At 36.2% G+C, this 15186-nt stretch overlaps 2 protein-coding genes across 2 annotated transcripts; both read left to right on the top strand.

Moving 5' to 3' along the window:
- The first annotated feature begins 4272 nt into the window (after positions 1-4272).
- Positions 4273-5241, top strand: LOC123831480 (olfactory receptor 5M11-like). Its single transcript, XM_045858360.1, has one exon. It carries the CDS (start codon positions 4273-4275, stop codon positions 5239-5241), a length of 969 nt encoding a protein of 322 aa, XP_045714316.1.
- An 8217-nt stretch (positions 5242-13458) lies between these two features.
- Positions 13459-14406, top strand: LOC123831482 (olfactory receptor 5M10-like). The gene has a single exon (XM_045858363.1). The coding sequence runs from the start codon at positions 13459-13461 to the stop codon at positions 14404-14406; it is 948 nt and encodes a 315-aa protein (XP_045714319.1).
- Positions 14407-15186: the final 780 nt, after the last annotated feature.

Genomic DNA, 15186 nt, shown 5'->3' with positions numbered 1-15186 from the left:
TAGAGGCGCTATTCCCAATGCAACACTCATTGCTGATACTTTTCAGTCCGTCTGAGATTTGCTTTAGGAGCAGGTCTCTGCACATTTGGGTATAAATATAGTTGCATTTTATAGCTTAGAGAGGCAAGAAACTTCCTAAATTGGAGGTTGAGAAAGCAGGTGCTTATCAGAATTAGAAGTAAGTCTTGGTGTTTTTACTGTTCTTATATTGAGTTTGAAGGAAATTGTACTAAAGTCTCAAACTCAGGCCCATAAATCACATGCATTTTACACGTTTAAAAATCAGATTTTTTTCTGACTTTGCAAATTAGTGTGCTAATAGTTTTGAGTCTTAGCTGTGAATGAGGACATGTTGTGGGCAAAGAAGCAGCGAGGGGAGGTCAGCTATGAAAAGTCTTAACTCTGTTTCTTGCCACACTCATTACTTGCTTACTTCATGTAATTTTTCCAAATACTTTAAATGATTTAATCTTATTTTATTACTTTTGACCATTGCGTTTCCCATTGTATACCTTGGAAAACCATGCTAAGACAGGGTAAGTACCTTGCAACTCTCACAGAATTCATAATGGATATGAATGGAATTCATAAAGCCAGGATCAGAATCACTAAATGGAATTGGATTCATGAAATTCTGACTTTCTAAATACAAAAGTATTGACTTGCTAGATGTCATGTTAGAGTAGCCCTGGCATAACCTAATTAGATTTATTTATTTTGAAAAAATTGTGACTGAGCTACATGTTACCCAAGTTTACAGAGTAATTTGGTGACAGAGGCAGATGTAGGTTCCAGACTCATCCAGAACCTTTGCTTGAAGGAATTCTGCAAACACTGAGCAACAGCTTAATGGGCAGCTTAGTGTCCCCTTGTGATGAGCATGTGATCATAAGGGCTGCTGACTGATGAGTCAGGCATTATTGTAGACCTGCAATGTGGGCTGATCTATTCAGGTTGCATGTGCCAGATTAATACAAGACATTCTACGGGTACTGAGGTTCACCCCTCACTCCAGAACCCTACTGTGCACTCTTCCTTCCCTTAGAGATGCTCTCTTGAGCTGATGTTATTTGTTGACAACTTGCCTCTAAACATTTTGTAATTTGAATTTCAATCATCTTATCTTCTTAATTATTTGTAAGAATATTTCTATGTTAAGGTGAAGGGGAAGAGGACAAAGAGGAAGAGCTGGAGGCAGCCCCATTCACTCTTCTTCTTCCTGTGAACAGAAAAGTTATTTTGAAAACAGATTAAGAGTAGGCAACTTGTTCCCTCTGTGATTCCCAATGGTATAGAATTTACATATGTCCCTGAGAATAAAATACAAATCTACTTCATTCAGGTGTTTTTCCTGTATCTCCTCATTTCTAGTAAATGAGGAAACTGTATTTACCAGGCTTTTAAATTAACAATAGAGTTGTTTCTTCAAAATGACTGGTTATGTTGTTCATCTTGCACATATTCCTTATCTCCACTTGTACAAGCAAAAGTAGAAAAGTCACATTTTCCCCTGTGAATGTCTATGACAAATTTTACTTTGGTTCACCCTGTTGCCTCAAAATACATACCTGAATTCCTTTCTGTTTCAGCAGAAGAGTTTGAATCTCAACTACTTTCAGGGACAACATGAAAGTTGAAATTTCTTATTGAAATTTCTGTTGATCTTTCTGGACAGTATTTCACAGACATGTCACTGGTGCAAAATACCCAAGAAAGGCAAATATTCTGTCCACTGCACACAAATGTAAGGACATTTTCAGGCATGAGATGAAGGTTTTACAATTCATAGGTTTCTACTGTCCTTGAGCTGCTGCATCATCTGCCTTCAGGTTGAGGCTCTCGTTGACCATGAACTAGGAAATCCCCAAGTTCCTTGTTCAGAAGATGTTCACATTTCCATTTGGCCTAACACAGGGAGCCAGAGCAGCTGTGATTTTCTTTCTCTGTAAAAACACACTATTCACAAACTTTTTTTCTTTTCTCCACTTATCAATACTTCTGCTCTACTTCAACTGTATGTTTCTGGATCCCTCACTATCCCTGAGGTTGAGTCAAAACCATTCCCGATCCCATAGTCAGTGAGTGAGTGACATGCAGCAAATAGTCCTTCTGCAAATGAACCCCTTAGTCCAATTTCTTGCCATGTTTTTAGAGATTTCAAATTCTGATATCCTGATCTCTTTTCCTCCAGTTTTCTATGTTCATGTCACCAACAACTATTCTCTCTCTGGGATTTCCTGGGTTCAAGAGAACATTTTCATGTTCTTTGAATCCACCCTGCTGCTGTCAACAAATCAATATGCTGTTTTCAGAGTATTTCCTGCTAGATGATTCTTGAAGAGTTGTGCCTACTGATGGCTGCTATTCTCTAGTGAAGGTCACTGACATTTTTGTATGTCAGACACAGTTAAAGATGAATGAAGTGAAAGATTTGTATTGTAGGAAGCTGGGATTTCTGCCCTCTTCTGCATAAACTCTGCATACACACATCTCTAGCAGTCCAAAAAAGACCGCATTTGTTATCTTAGCATTTGCTCTTTATCCTTCCTAGATAAACCCTTCTTAAAATCATGTTAATGCTTGTTCTCTCCCTCCTTCAGTTTGTTGCTATGAAAGTCACCTTTCCTGATGTTTCTTTGCTGATGCTACTTTCTGAAATTTGATCACCCCTTTCCCCAAACTTTATTTTCTTTATTTCTCTCTATAATAGTGCCATTTGAAACACTATGTACTTACTTGCAGTAATATCTGTATCTGTCTACTAGGATACAATGCCAGAAGGGCAAAGGCTTTTGAAGTTTTTGTTCATTTTGTATCCACAGTGCCTAATCACAAGCTATGTTGAGTATCCACAATGACTTGTTTTGTGAACTTCTAATTTGATGTTCATAATGGCTTGAGAGGGAGGCAGAATAGATATTGTAATCCTATTTGCATTGAAAAAATTAAGTAACTTGTGGTGAAGAATAATTATGTGTTATGAGTAACTATTAATAGTCTACTCTAAAAATATTTATTAAGTACTTAGTATTCTGGATAAAGGAGATATATTTGTCACCGTCTTTCTAGATTTTTTACTAAAGCAAGTTTTAGTGGCATATTAAAATCAGGCAAGCATGGGGCAGGTTTAAAACATTTAAATATGAGAGAAAGAGAAAACAATTAGAGCAACTTGAGATAAAGGAGAAGATTTAGCACTGGTCATGACATGCAAGAGAAATAAAAAGCCATATAAATTGTAATGCTTTAGGTCAATATAAGTTATGATTTATTGCTAACTAAGCCAATCTTATTTCTTTTACTTTATCAGCACACTATAACATTGCTCTAGACCATCCTCAAAATACTGTGTGAGTATTCCTTTGATTTGACTCTTCACTGTTTACTTATTTGCCATCTGTTTATGGGACCACTGTGACAGTGCCTTGCTGAATTGGGATTCTGGGAACATGTACATTAGAATCTTCTGGATAATTCTTAAACATAAAGGTTCGAGTATCTCACAGCAGAGTTTCTGAAACAAACTTTCTTTCATTTGCTTGATGAACAAGTTTTTCAAGCAATTGCTTAAAAAGGGCTTAATTCTCCTGAGGATACAACATCATGGAGAGCATGGGGATGGGTGTAGAAATGAGTAAAACATTGCATGCAATTCATTCTTTCATGCTCACACTATTTCTTTTCTTTTAAAAATCCAGTGTATAAATATGTTCTTAGAAGCCAAAAATGAACTAGATTTTGTCCATGCCCCTGAAGAACTAATATATGAGTAGAAAGTAGATGTATTATGGTCACATGATGTGCTACAAAATAAATGGGCGATATGTAGGGTAGACTGGAAGGGGAAGGCAAAGGGATGAGTTCAAGCTCAAGTATGAGAGAAGTGGTATGAGAAATGTTTCATGAAAAACTGGCCTTTAAATTGGGCTTTATAGGAGGAGAAAAGTTTGAGAGGCAAAAACTAATTAATGGAGATAAGGGATATGTATGCATATGTGGATATAAGTTGTATATATAGATTTAAATATGGATTTAAGTATATATAGGTATAGCTATATATATAAGTGTAGATAAGAGAAATATAACAGTATAAAATTTAAAGGTAAAAAATATAAATGGTTTAGCAGAAGCACAAAGTTTGTTTATTGTTGCATTCATTTAGAAGGACATGGATTTTGGAGTAAAAACATTTCAGTAATTAGTAAACTGATTTGTACCTTCCTATCTGCCCTATTTCCATTTGTTTCAAGCTCAGGCACAGACCCTCAGAAAATGCCCATCACAAATAACAGTGAAATAACAGAATTCATTCTCCTGGGGCTCACAGGTCGCCCTGAACTTCAGCCTCTCCTCTTTGTGCTGTTCCTGGTGGTGTACCTGGTCACTCTCTTGGGCAACCTGGGCATGATAGTGTTGATCAGACTGGACTCTCGCCTTCACACACCCATGTACTTCTTCCTCACTAACCTAGCCTTTGTTGACTTGTGCTACACCTCCAATGCCACCCCACAGATGCTGACTAATTTCCTCTCAGAGAAGAAGACCATCACCTTTGCTGGCTGCTTTACACAGTGTTACATTTTCATTGCGCTCCTCCTCACGGAGTTTTACATGCTGGCAGCCATGGCCTATGACCGCTATGTGGCCATATGCAACCCTCTGCGCTACAGTGTGAAAATGTCCAGGCGGGTGTGCATCTGCTTGGCCACATTTCCTTATGTGTATGGCTTCTCAGATGGCCTGTTACAGGCCATCCTGACCTTCCACTTGACCTTCTGTAGATCCAACATCATCAACCACTTCTACTGTGCTGACCCACCACTCATCAAGCTTTCCTGCTCTGACACTTACATCAAAGAGCACGCCATGCTCATATCAGCTGGCTTCAATCTCTCCAGCTCCCTCACCATCATCCTGGTGTCCTATGCCTTCATCATTGCTGCCATCCTCAGGATCAAATCAGCAGAGGGAAGGCACAAAGCATTCTCCACCTGTGCTTCCCACATGATGGCTGTCACCCTATTTTATGGGACACTCTTCTGTATGTATGTGAGACCACCAACAGACAAGACTGTTGAGGAATCCAAGATAATAGCTGTCTTCTACACCTTTGTAAGTCCACTGCTTAATCCATTGATCTACAGTTTGCAGAACAAAGATGTAAAGCGGGCACTGAAGAATGTCCTTAGACAAAATAAGGTCACTAAGATGGGAATGTCTCCACTTTCCAATAAACCATAACTCTAAACCTTTGGCTCAAATGTCTTTGCATCTTGATGATGAGTTTGGTGTTCCTTGTGGGTGTATTTCACGTAGCTCATGTACCAGCTTCAGGTCTGGGGTAAAGATGAGCTGCATTTGATAGTCTCCTCCCTTACCCCTCAATGTGTGGTCCTTGGACTAGCAGCAACAGCATTACCTTGATGTTTTTTTTAAAAATGTGACATCACATCCTGTACTTCAGCAGTACCACATCCAGATCTGTGCTTTAATGACATCCTAGATAAATTGGAGACACGTCAAATTTGAGGAGTAGTGCTCTAAGTGGAACTTCCTTCCTTTCATGACCTGGAACACTGTTGTGCTCTTGTTGTTTATAGTTGTAGAAAGGGAAACATGCTTTCAGTCCAGTGCCTTTTATCTATTCTGTTCTTATTGCCATCTGTCTTTAAGAAATACACCTTTCCCTACTTTTGTCCTGACTTGCTAAGCAAAATCAGAACTACACGTCATCACAGTGGTTTCTGTTTCTTGTGAATGTGCTTGTGAAATGATCAGTGTGGGAATGGGTGGAGGGAGGGCTAGAATGAGCATTCTTTCCTAGACATGAGTTTGTGGATCAAGTTTGTGGGCTCTGAGATATAAGATTTTACTTCTCTCCTCTGAATTGCAACACTGGATCCATAAACTCAGGTCTAGGAAAAGAACGAATGCTTTCCAAGTGTAATAATACTTGGATTGGAAAAGTTAGATTTCACTGTGCTTTATATCCCCATGACTATTTTGTAACTACTAATTTGTACTCTTAAAGTATGTTAGAGGAAATATAGTCAATAATATTACAATTACTATGTATGATGCCAAGTGGGTAGTGAAGATATGAGGGGAAACACTTTGTAAAGTATGTGATTGTCTAACCAGTATAGTGAACACCTGAAGCCAATACAAAATAATATTGAAAGTAAACTGTAACTGAAAAAAAATCTTTCTTAAAAATTTAGATTTTGCTTGTGGTCACCTTTTATCTTCTTTTCTACTCTTAAAAAGTGAATGTTTGGATTATTGATTTCAGTATTGCTTTGTTTCTCATATATATTTTATACATTTCAGTTAAAGACTACTTTGCCTGAAAGGCACTAATATTGATATTTTTCATCATTCAGTTTGCAATAGTTTCCTATTTATCCAGTGACTTTTTAACCTATATGTTATTTAGAAAATAGTGCTTAGTTACCATATACTTGGGATTTAAAAGATTTTTCATTGTTATGTATTTGTAATTTAATTTAATTTTCAGAGAACAGTAGTCTTATCACTTATTTTTGAAAATTTATTGACTAGTATTTTTTCAAGGTTTGTTGATATATACTTGAAATATAACAAGGTGTAAGCTTAAAATGTACAAGTGATTTGATCCATGTACTATATTGTGAAATAAATGTCAAAATAATGTTAGTCAACACATCTATCATCTCACATAATAGTAATTATTTTTTGTGTTGGTGAAAACATTAAAGATTCCCTGTCTCAGCACTTCTAACTACATGAAACAGTATTCTTTTTAAAAAATTTCTCACCCAAGGATATATTCACTGATTCAGTATTCTTAGTTATAGTCACCGTGCCATACATTGGATCTCCAGAACTTACTCATCTTCTAAGTAGAAGTTTGTACACATTGATCGATATTCCCCATTTCCCTAACTCCCAGCCACTGCCAACCACCATTCAATTCTGTTTTATGAGTTTCACTTTTGAAGATTTCAAATAAATGTGAGATCACACATAAAACTGCCTGATTATTAAAAGGGAGTGGCATACTACAATATGTTTGTGTCTGCAAGAATTAATACATACATTCCCTACTCATCAACCTCATTGCCTATGTTTTCAAAACAACTTGTGTTCTAATGATGTAAATCAACATTAAGTTCTATTACACAGTAAGAAATCAATTTCAAAGAGTATCAAGCAATGAGGAATATTCTTATGTTACTATTTAGTTTTAAAGCACTAACATGAAATATTCATGGATACTTGAGCAGATGTTATATGAAAATTGTTTGTGGGTACACAAGAGTGGAAAAGTGATATGTAAAATTGTATAACAATAGTTGATACTGTTGTAGGAACAAATTTTAATAATTTTTTTATAGAAAAAGAACATTCTAAATCAGAAATGTGTATACTCAATTAAGAAGGAAATCTATTTTGAGTAAATGAAGTTAATGTTGAAAATAGTGGAGTTATACATACATGCAATATTATTTTCTTTGTTGAAATAATAAAGCACATTGTTTTATATTTAAGTGCACTAAAAATGTACCAAATATATAGTGATTAAAAACCATCAAAATTAGAGATTTGAATTTCTTTTGAGCACATAATCAGCTTTCATGAAAGAAACCTTATAATAATATATTGTATGAAAATAAATCATTTTCATATTCAGGAAATATATTGTAATGCACTTTGTTTGTAAGAGTAGCTCAGTGATATTTAATATTGGTAACAAAGATAGTGAAAGAAAACATTATTCACTAATTGATTAATGATAAATAAGATCTTGAGTGAGACTAAACCTGACTTCAGCTGCTGTGTTTCCTATCAACCATCATTTGTAAATAAGTTTCTCATTCATTGTTTCCTCAAGATTGTCAGCTGATCCCAAGCTATGCATACATAAACATGTTACTGTTTATCATCATGCTATTGTCTATGTTTATGAGGAGTTTTTGGCTTAATCACTTCAACTTTTTTATCCAGACCATTAATCCTTCCCCTTTAACAACTGTCAGTCTATTTTCTGTCTCTATAAATCTGTTTTTCTATTTTGTTTGTTTGTATTTTGTTGACTACATTCCACATATAAGTGAAATCATATGGCATTTGTCTTTCTCTTACTGGCTTATTTCACTTAGTAAAATACTCTCTAGGTCCACCCATGATGTCAAAAAAGGCAAGATTTCCATCGTTTTTTATGGCTCAGTAGCATTCCATCATGTAAATGTACCAGTGTAGCTTTTTTATCCACTCATCTACTGAGCAATTGGGTTGCTTGCTAATCTTGACTCTTTTAAGTAATGCCCCAAATGAATGTATGGGTGAATGTGCTATTTTGAATGAGTGTTTTGTTTTTTTCCAGGTATATTCCCAGAAACAAAATCACATAAGTTGGGGGCAAATAGGAGGTAAAAGGAGGATAAATGGTTGTTGGGGACCACTCTTTGTGGTTTCCGAGACTGCAGCCTGGCAAGTGCAGGATCTGAAAGGGGCTAGTAATTCTCCCTGGAAAACCAGGTGATGCAGGTTGCAGACATGACCTGACTCTAACACTAAGGGTTCCTGTGGGAATCAGGCCTGATAAATACATTGTATCCTTTGAGCTTGTTCTGTTTTGTATAGCCCTGGTGATACACAGAGGATGTTTAAATTCAAGACATAAGGAGGAAACTCCTTGTCTCATGAAACACGTCTTAAAAACCCTCTGGTGTCAACATGACTAACAGACCCTGACCTATGACAAATCTCTGTGTTCCTTCAATTATTATCTATAGATAATACCTGTTTTTGTATGACTATAGCCTTTTTGACTTTGATTGATTAACTATGAATGTATGATCCATACACTTACACATACCATTCCCAATAAAAGCTATTTGGGAGAAGTGTTCCCTCCTAGAGAGAATTGCCACCCATTTTCCCATGGAAACAGCAAGATTGTGTCTGGAACAACTTATTCCTCATCCACAGATGGGAGGAATTATACATGACAGAGTTCCTGCCACAGATGGTGGTGGAGAGAGACTTTTCTCTGGGTGGTAAAAACATAATACAATATACAAATAAAGGATAAAATTGTATACTTGACACCTAATTTTATTAACCAATGCCACCTCAATCAATTCAATAAAAATCAAAACAAATAATGCCATTATTTCAGAGAACTGCATTCAAGAATAACCAACAACGAATACAATTTTATTGATTGAGACTCTTTTTTTCCATAGGGAAACTGTTGAATAGAACTTTCCTTCCTTGCACCAAGGTTTCTCATAAACACTCTTCTTAAAGGATGTTTCACAACCTTCTTCCTCAGAGTGCACATGAATGGATTCATCATAAACTCACATAAATAAACAAATAAACAATCAAACAAACAAACAAACACAAACAGACACCCCCCCCCCCCACTGCCACAATTTTCCCTTGCTCAACAGGCTGCTTATTTGCTGGTTTGAAATACAGTCTAACAAGGACCCATAGCACTTAGTGACAACTGTCTGGTGGGAGCTGCAGGAGGACAAGGCTTTGCACTGCCCTCCCTGGAATGGATACTCATAATGTCAATGAAAATTGAAATGTAGGAGATGTAACCCCTTGCACTAGCTTTCATCCTGCTCTCCATTTATGAGTCTGTCCCAATTTTTCCTTATTAGTTCAGTTTATTCATTAGATTCCACATGTGAGAAAAATCATATGGCATTTGTGTTTCTCTGACTGGCTTATTTCATTTAGCATAATGTACTCCAGGTTCATCCAAATTGTCACAAAAAATAAAATCTTCTTATTTTTTATGGCCTAGCAGTATTCCATTATGTAAATGTCCCATAGTTTTTTTATCCAGTCATGTACTGATGGGCACTTGGGCTGCTTCCCTATCTTGGTGATTGTAAATAATGCTGCAATGAACATGGGGTGCTTATGTTCTTTTGAATTAGTGATTTTGGTTCCTTCAGATATATTTCTAGAAGTGGGGCTGGTGAATCAAAAGGCAGATCCATTTTTAACTCTTTCTGAGGTATCTCCATACTGCTGTCCATAGTGGCTGCACCAACTTGCAATCCCATCAACAGTGCAAAAAGGTTCCTCTTTCTCTACCCCCTCCTTTGCCCATTTTTTAATTGGATGGTTTGCGTTTTAGGTGTTGAGTTTTGTAAATGCTTTGTAAGTTTTGGATATTAATCCCTTGTGAAATATATCGGCAAATATGTTCTCCTATGTTGTGAGGTGTCTTTTATTTTGTTGATGATTTCATTCACTGTGCAAAAAATTTTTCGTTTGGTGTGGTCCCATTTGTTTATTTTTTCTTTTGTTTCACCTGTCTGGGGAGATATACCTGATAATAATTTCTATGAGTAATGTCCAAAATTATGGTGCATATGTTTTTGTCTAGGATTTTTATGGTTTTGGTTCTAACATTTAAGTCTCTGTTCCATTTTGAATTTATTCTTGTGTGTGGTGTAAGAAGGTGGTTTAGTTTCATTTTTCTGCTTGTATCTGTCCAATTTTCTCAACACCATTTAGTGAATAAACTGTCTTTTACACATTGTATGTGCTTGCTTCCTCTGTTTGATATTAACTGAGTATAAAGGAGTGAGATCTCTATTCTATACTGTTGATCCATGGGTCTGTTGTAATGCCAGTACCATGTTGTTTTCATTACTATGACCTTACAATACAGTTTGGATTTCATCCATGATGTAACTGTTAAAATCTGGGAGGTGAAGAATGGGTTTGAAGCAAGTTCTAGACTTCAATGCTTGCCTGCCAACCTGCTTGATTTAAGTTTGGATAGAGAATGATACCATTGTGCCTCTGTGTGTGTGTTCATTTTTGTACTAGAACTTTATTATTAAACAGTCATTGAATAATTTGATCTGCTGGACTCTGAGGAAAGCAAAACTTAACTTCAGAATTTACAAAGGTAAATTGACTACAGTAAAATGGAGACATTTTAATGCAATTTGACAGATGTATACAGCCATGTAATCATGGTTTGTTTTTAAGGCTGCTGTGCAGGTGGGGAGAGAGGGTGAGAATAAGGCACATATATAAAAACTCCCCAAAGCTCACTCTTCCTAACAAGATTCAGGCATTTTTATGTGCGAAACACTCTTGGGATTGTTAGAAGTCTTTGGGTAATATCCAGAGTTCTGAGAAATTGATTTCACAACTTTGGTCAGTGTTCTCATTACTGCTGTGGAGAAGCAGGTTTTGGAGGATCACTACTTTGCCATCCTGGAAGTTATCTTCCTCTTGATACAAGGTTTTGTTTTTGAGATTCATTTTAGTTGTATTATTTATCTTTCAAAAACATTTGCTGCTGATTAGTATTCAATTATAGGGATATTTCACTATATTTAAATGTATGTATCTGCCAATATACGTTTGAGTTTTTAGTGGGTATGTCTTCTTTTCTATTGGATAAATACTTAATACTTACTGGGCCACCATTTTCTAAAGAATTGTAACTTTTTATGAAATTTTATAAGAAATAGCCAGTTTTCCAAAGCATTTGAATCATTTTATACTCCATCAAGTGATTTATTCTGAGAGTTTCAAGTACTTGACCTTGTTATGTTTTTATTATCTATTGAAAAAACTCTTGCCATTGATGTGGGCTTGAGGTGGCATCCCATTGCAGTTACAAGAGGCATTTCTTTGACAATTATGGATGGATGTTGAAATTCTCTTCATGTATGGTGGCTGTTCATATATCTTTTAAATAAATTGTTTAGTTCCTTCTTAGACTTTTAAAAATTGGGCTGATTAGTTTACTGTGCAGAACCATCATGTATTCTGAATACAAGACTTTGTCAGGATTATTTAATGTGGACACTGTTTTTCAGTCTGTGGCTTTCCTAGTTTTTCTGCTCCTAACATCTCTCCACTACTGCACCTTCCTCCTCCTTTCTCTCCTTAGATGACTTCGTCTCACTCTTTATACAGAACCATTAAGCTTTCTGATTGGAATTCCCTGTTCTTTACTATACTAAAACTGCAAAACTTATTTTCCCATATTTTGTCTTCCATAGTATTAAAAGTGATAGTTAAGTTCTTTATATGTGCTAAAAAAGCCTATGCACAATATCAGCAGTATGTATAAGTGTTAGGAAGGGGTAAATGGCCTCAAAGGAGACTCTAGCTCCCAAAGCATAAAATTAAAAATTTTCCCTCAGGAACAAAGGCTATTTTAATTGTTTTTAAAAATTATTTTAAAAATGCCCTAGACAATCTTCTTAAGAAACACACTATAAATCTTCCTACTTTGTTTTTACAAAATATTGTAAGTCATCTATTACAGGTAGGTCATTTTCTACATTTGTTCACAAAAGCATGTTTTGTTATTTTGGGTGGAAATTAGTATCTCTCTCATGTTGGGGAAAAAAGTACATCTGACAATATCCTACCTTCATTTCCTTCATAATGCTTGCTTCTAAATGACATTATGTTATACAGCTTTGTCTCTGTGTTTAATTCTCCTGTATTATATGCTCTGTGAAGATGAGGAACAGTTTTCACGCTATCAACCCAGAACCTAGAACAGAAATATATCAAAACTTTTCAGTGTACATGAATAAATGAGTGGGTTAATTTACAAGACAGAGAGAACAATTTTTTATTCTGTAACTTCTTAGCCATTGACAAAGAGATAAGTTTCACTAAATCAGAGTCCTCTACATAACACGAGGTCAGACAATGGGATTTTCAAATGAAAATACTATATGGAATATATATATCTTATTTTGTATTTGAAACTACAAGATACCAGAGTGGGAGGGACCCTAGGAAACTAACTTCCATCATTTGTTCAGTTGAATGCTGCTGAGATGCTGTTTTTCATAACAGATTTTCATTCCTTTGGCTTTATTTTTTCATGATATTTGAAAAAAATATCATATATGGAGTTCTCCAAAAAGATAGATATAAATGTAAGAATATATAATATAGAGTATTGTAACATTATACATATTAATATATAATGTAGGTATATATACGTATGTAATCATGTAGCTATAAGAGAGAGAATGTATATGTTTATTTGATATATTGAGAGGAAGAGAGGGACAACACAGAGATATAGGGTGAATATATTTATGTAGACACTTGTGTATTTTTTTATAGATTGTATTTATTTTTGTTAGAAAGGGGGAGGGAGGGGAAAAGAGAGGGAGAAAACATCAATGTGTGATTGCCTCTGGAGAACCCCCTGCAGGGGAACTGAGCCTGCAACCCAAGCATGGAGCCTAGATTGGGCAGCAAATCAGTGACTCTTTGTTTCTCAGGCCTGCACTCAATCCACTGAGCCACACAACCCAGGCTGACACTCATGTATTTTTTGAAAAGAGAAATTTCCCAATAATGACTAAATTAATAAGTAAATATGAGGTGGATAAAATAAATGCTGAATTCTTCACTTTTCTTTGTGACTTTTAGTTTTCAAAGGATAAGAAAATGTCTTCCCAAAACCACACTACAGTGGCAGAATTCATTCTCTTGGGACTCACAGATGACCCAGTACTAGAGAAGATCCTGTTTGGGGTGTTTCTGGTGATCTACCTAATCACGCTGACAGGGAATCTGTGCATGATCGTGCTGATCAGGACCAATTCCCACCTCCAAACACCCATGTATTTCTTCCTTAGCCACCTCTCCTTTGTAGACATTTGCTATTCTTCCAACATCACCCCAAGTATGCTGTACAATTTCCTCTCAGACCAGAAGACCATCTCCTATGCTGGATGCTTCTCACAGTGTTTTCTCTTCATTGCCCTAGTGATCACTGAGTTTTACATCCTTGCCTCAATGGCATTGGATCGCTATGTAGCCATCTGCAGCCCTTTACATTACAGTACCAGAATGTCCAAGGACACTTGTACCTCTCTAGTCATGGTATGTTATGTTTTTGGCTTCCTCAATGGACTCTCTCAGGCACTGCTGACCTTTCACTTGTCCTTCTGTGGCTCCCAGGAAATCAATCATTTCTACTGTGCAGATCCTCCTCTTATAATGCTGGCCTGCTCTGACACTCATGTCAAAACGATGGCAATGCTGGTAGTGGCTGGATTTACTCTCTCAAGCTCTCTCTTCATCATTCTCCTGTCCTACCTTTTCATTCTTGCAGCCATCTTGAGGATCCATTCTACTGAAGGCAGGCACAAAGCCTTCTCCACCTGTGGTTCCCACCTGACAACAGTCACTATATTTTATGGGACTCTCTTCTGCATGTACTTAAGGACCCCATCTGAGAGGTCTGTAGAGGAGTCCAAAATAATTGCAGTCTTTTATACTTTTTTGAGCCCAATGCTGAACCCGTTGATCTATAGTCTAAGGAACAAGCATGTGATCCACGCCCTGCAGCAGACAGTGAGGGGACATCTCTTCCATAAAAATGCAGGTTAGGCATCTGTTCATTGTACTGAGTAAGTGTCTGTGATGAGAGAGGGACTCTCTTCAAAGGACAAACCTACTGTTCTGTAATCATTTTTATTTATTGCCATGAACTCTCAATGATATTTGCTAATTTCTTGTGGAAGTTTGTAACTTTAAGGATATTGTTCTCACAAAACTGTAACGTTGAAATTGAAAATGTTTTATTTAGCAGAGAACTTTTGATAATAAATGGGCTATATTCAATAATTCCATCCAATACTTCACTATCTTTACTGACTTGGTGGTTAATCTAATTCATTCTGATGGGAACATTGGAAACCCATTTGCTATGAGTTATATAGTCTTCAAAGCCACAGTGAGTTATAAATAAGGTGATTAGTTTAACACTTGTATTTGAAAAACTATGAATAATTTATTCTTCAATGTGTGGTGTACAACATTGGCTCTGGTGCTTGGAATCATGGTGAAGAAATTTTAAATACGTGCATCACCCAGAGGTTTAAACTTTCTGTATACATTCCCCTAACCACACATATTTTGCACATCCTAAGAAACATTTTTTTCATTTTAAAATACCATTTATATTCCTTGATTTTGAAAATACATTGTCAACACCTCCTTATGAGAGTTCAGAAATATGGATCTAATTCAATCATCAGTAAACTGCAATGTCAATGTAGATGTAGTTTTTACATAGTAGTTCTGACTTATGTCTAATATATTAAAAGTTATTAGTGTCTACCAGCTGGTTTCTGCAGACCCAGGAAAGCCTTGAGAGCATATGCAGAT

The sequence above is a fragment of the Phyllostomus hastatus genome, unplaced genomic scaffold (assembly GCF_019186645.2).
Source record: "Phyllostomus hastatus isolate PE091 unplaced genomic scaffold, TTU_PhHast_1.1 phas_scaffold_177, whole genome shotgun sequence".
NCBI classification, from domain to species: domain Eukaryota; kingdom Metazoa; phylum Chordata; class Mammalia; order Chiroptera; family Phyllostomidae; genus Phyllostomus; species Phyllostomus hastatus.
Note: the sequence above shows the minus strand (reverse complement) of the source record. Positions and strands in the feature narration are given on the sequence as shown.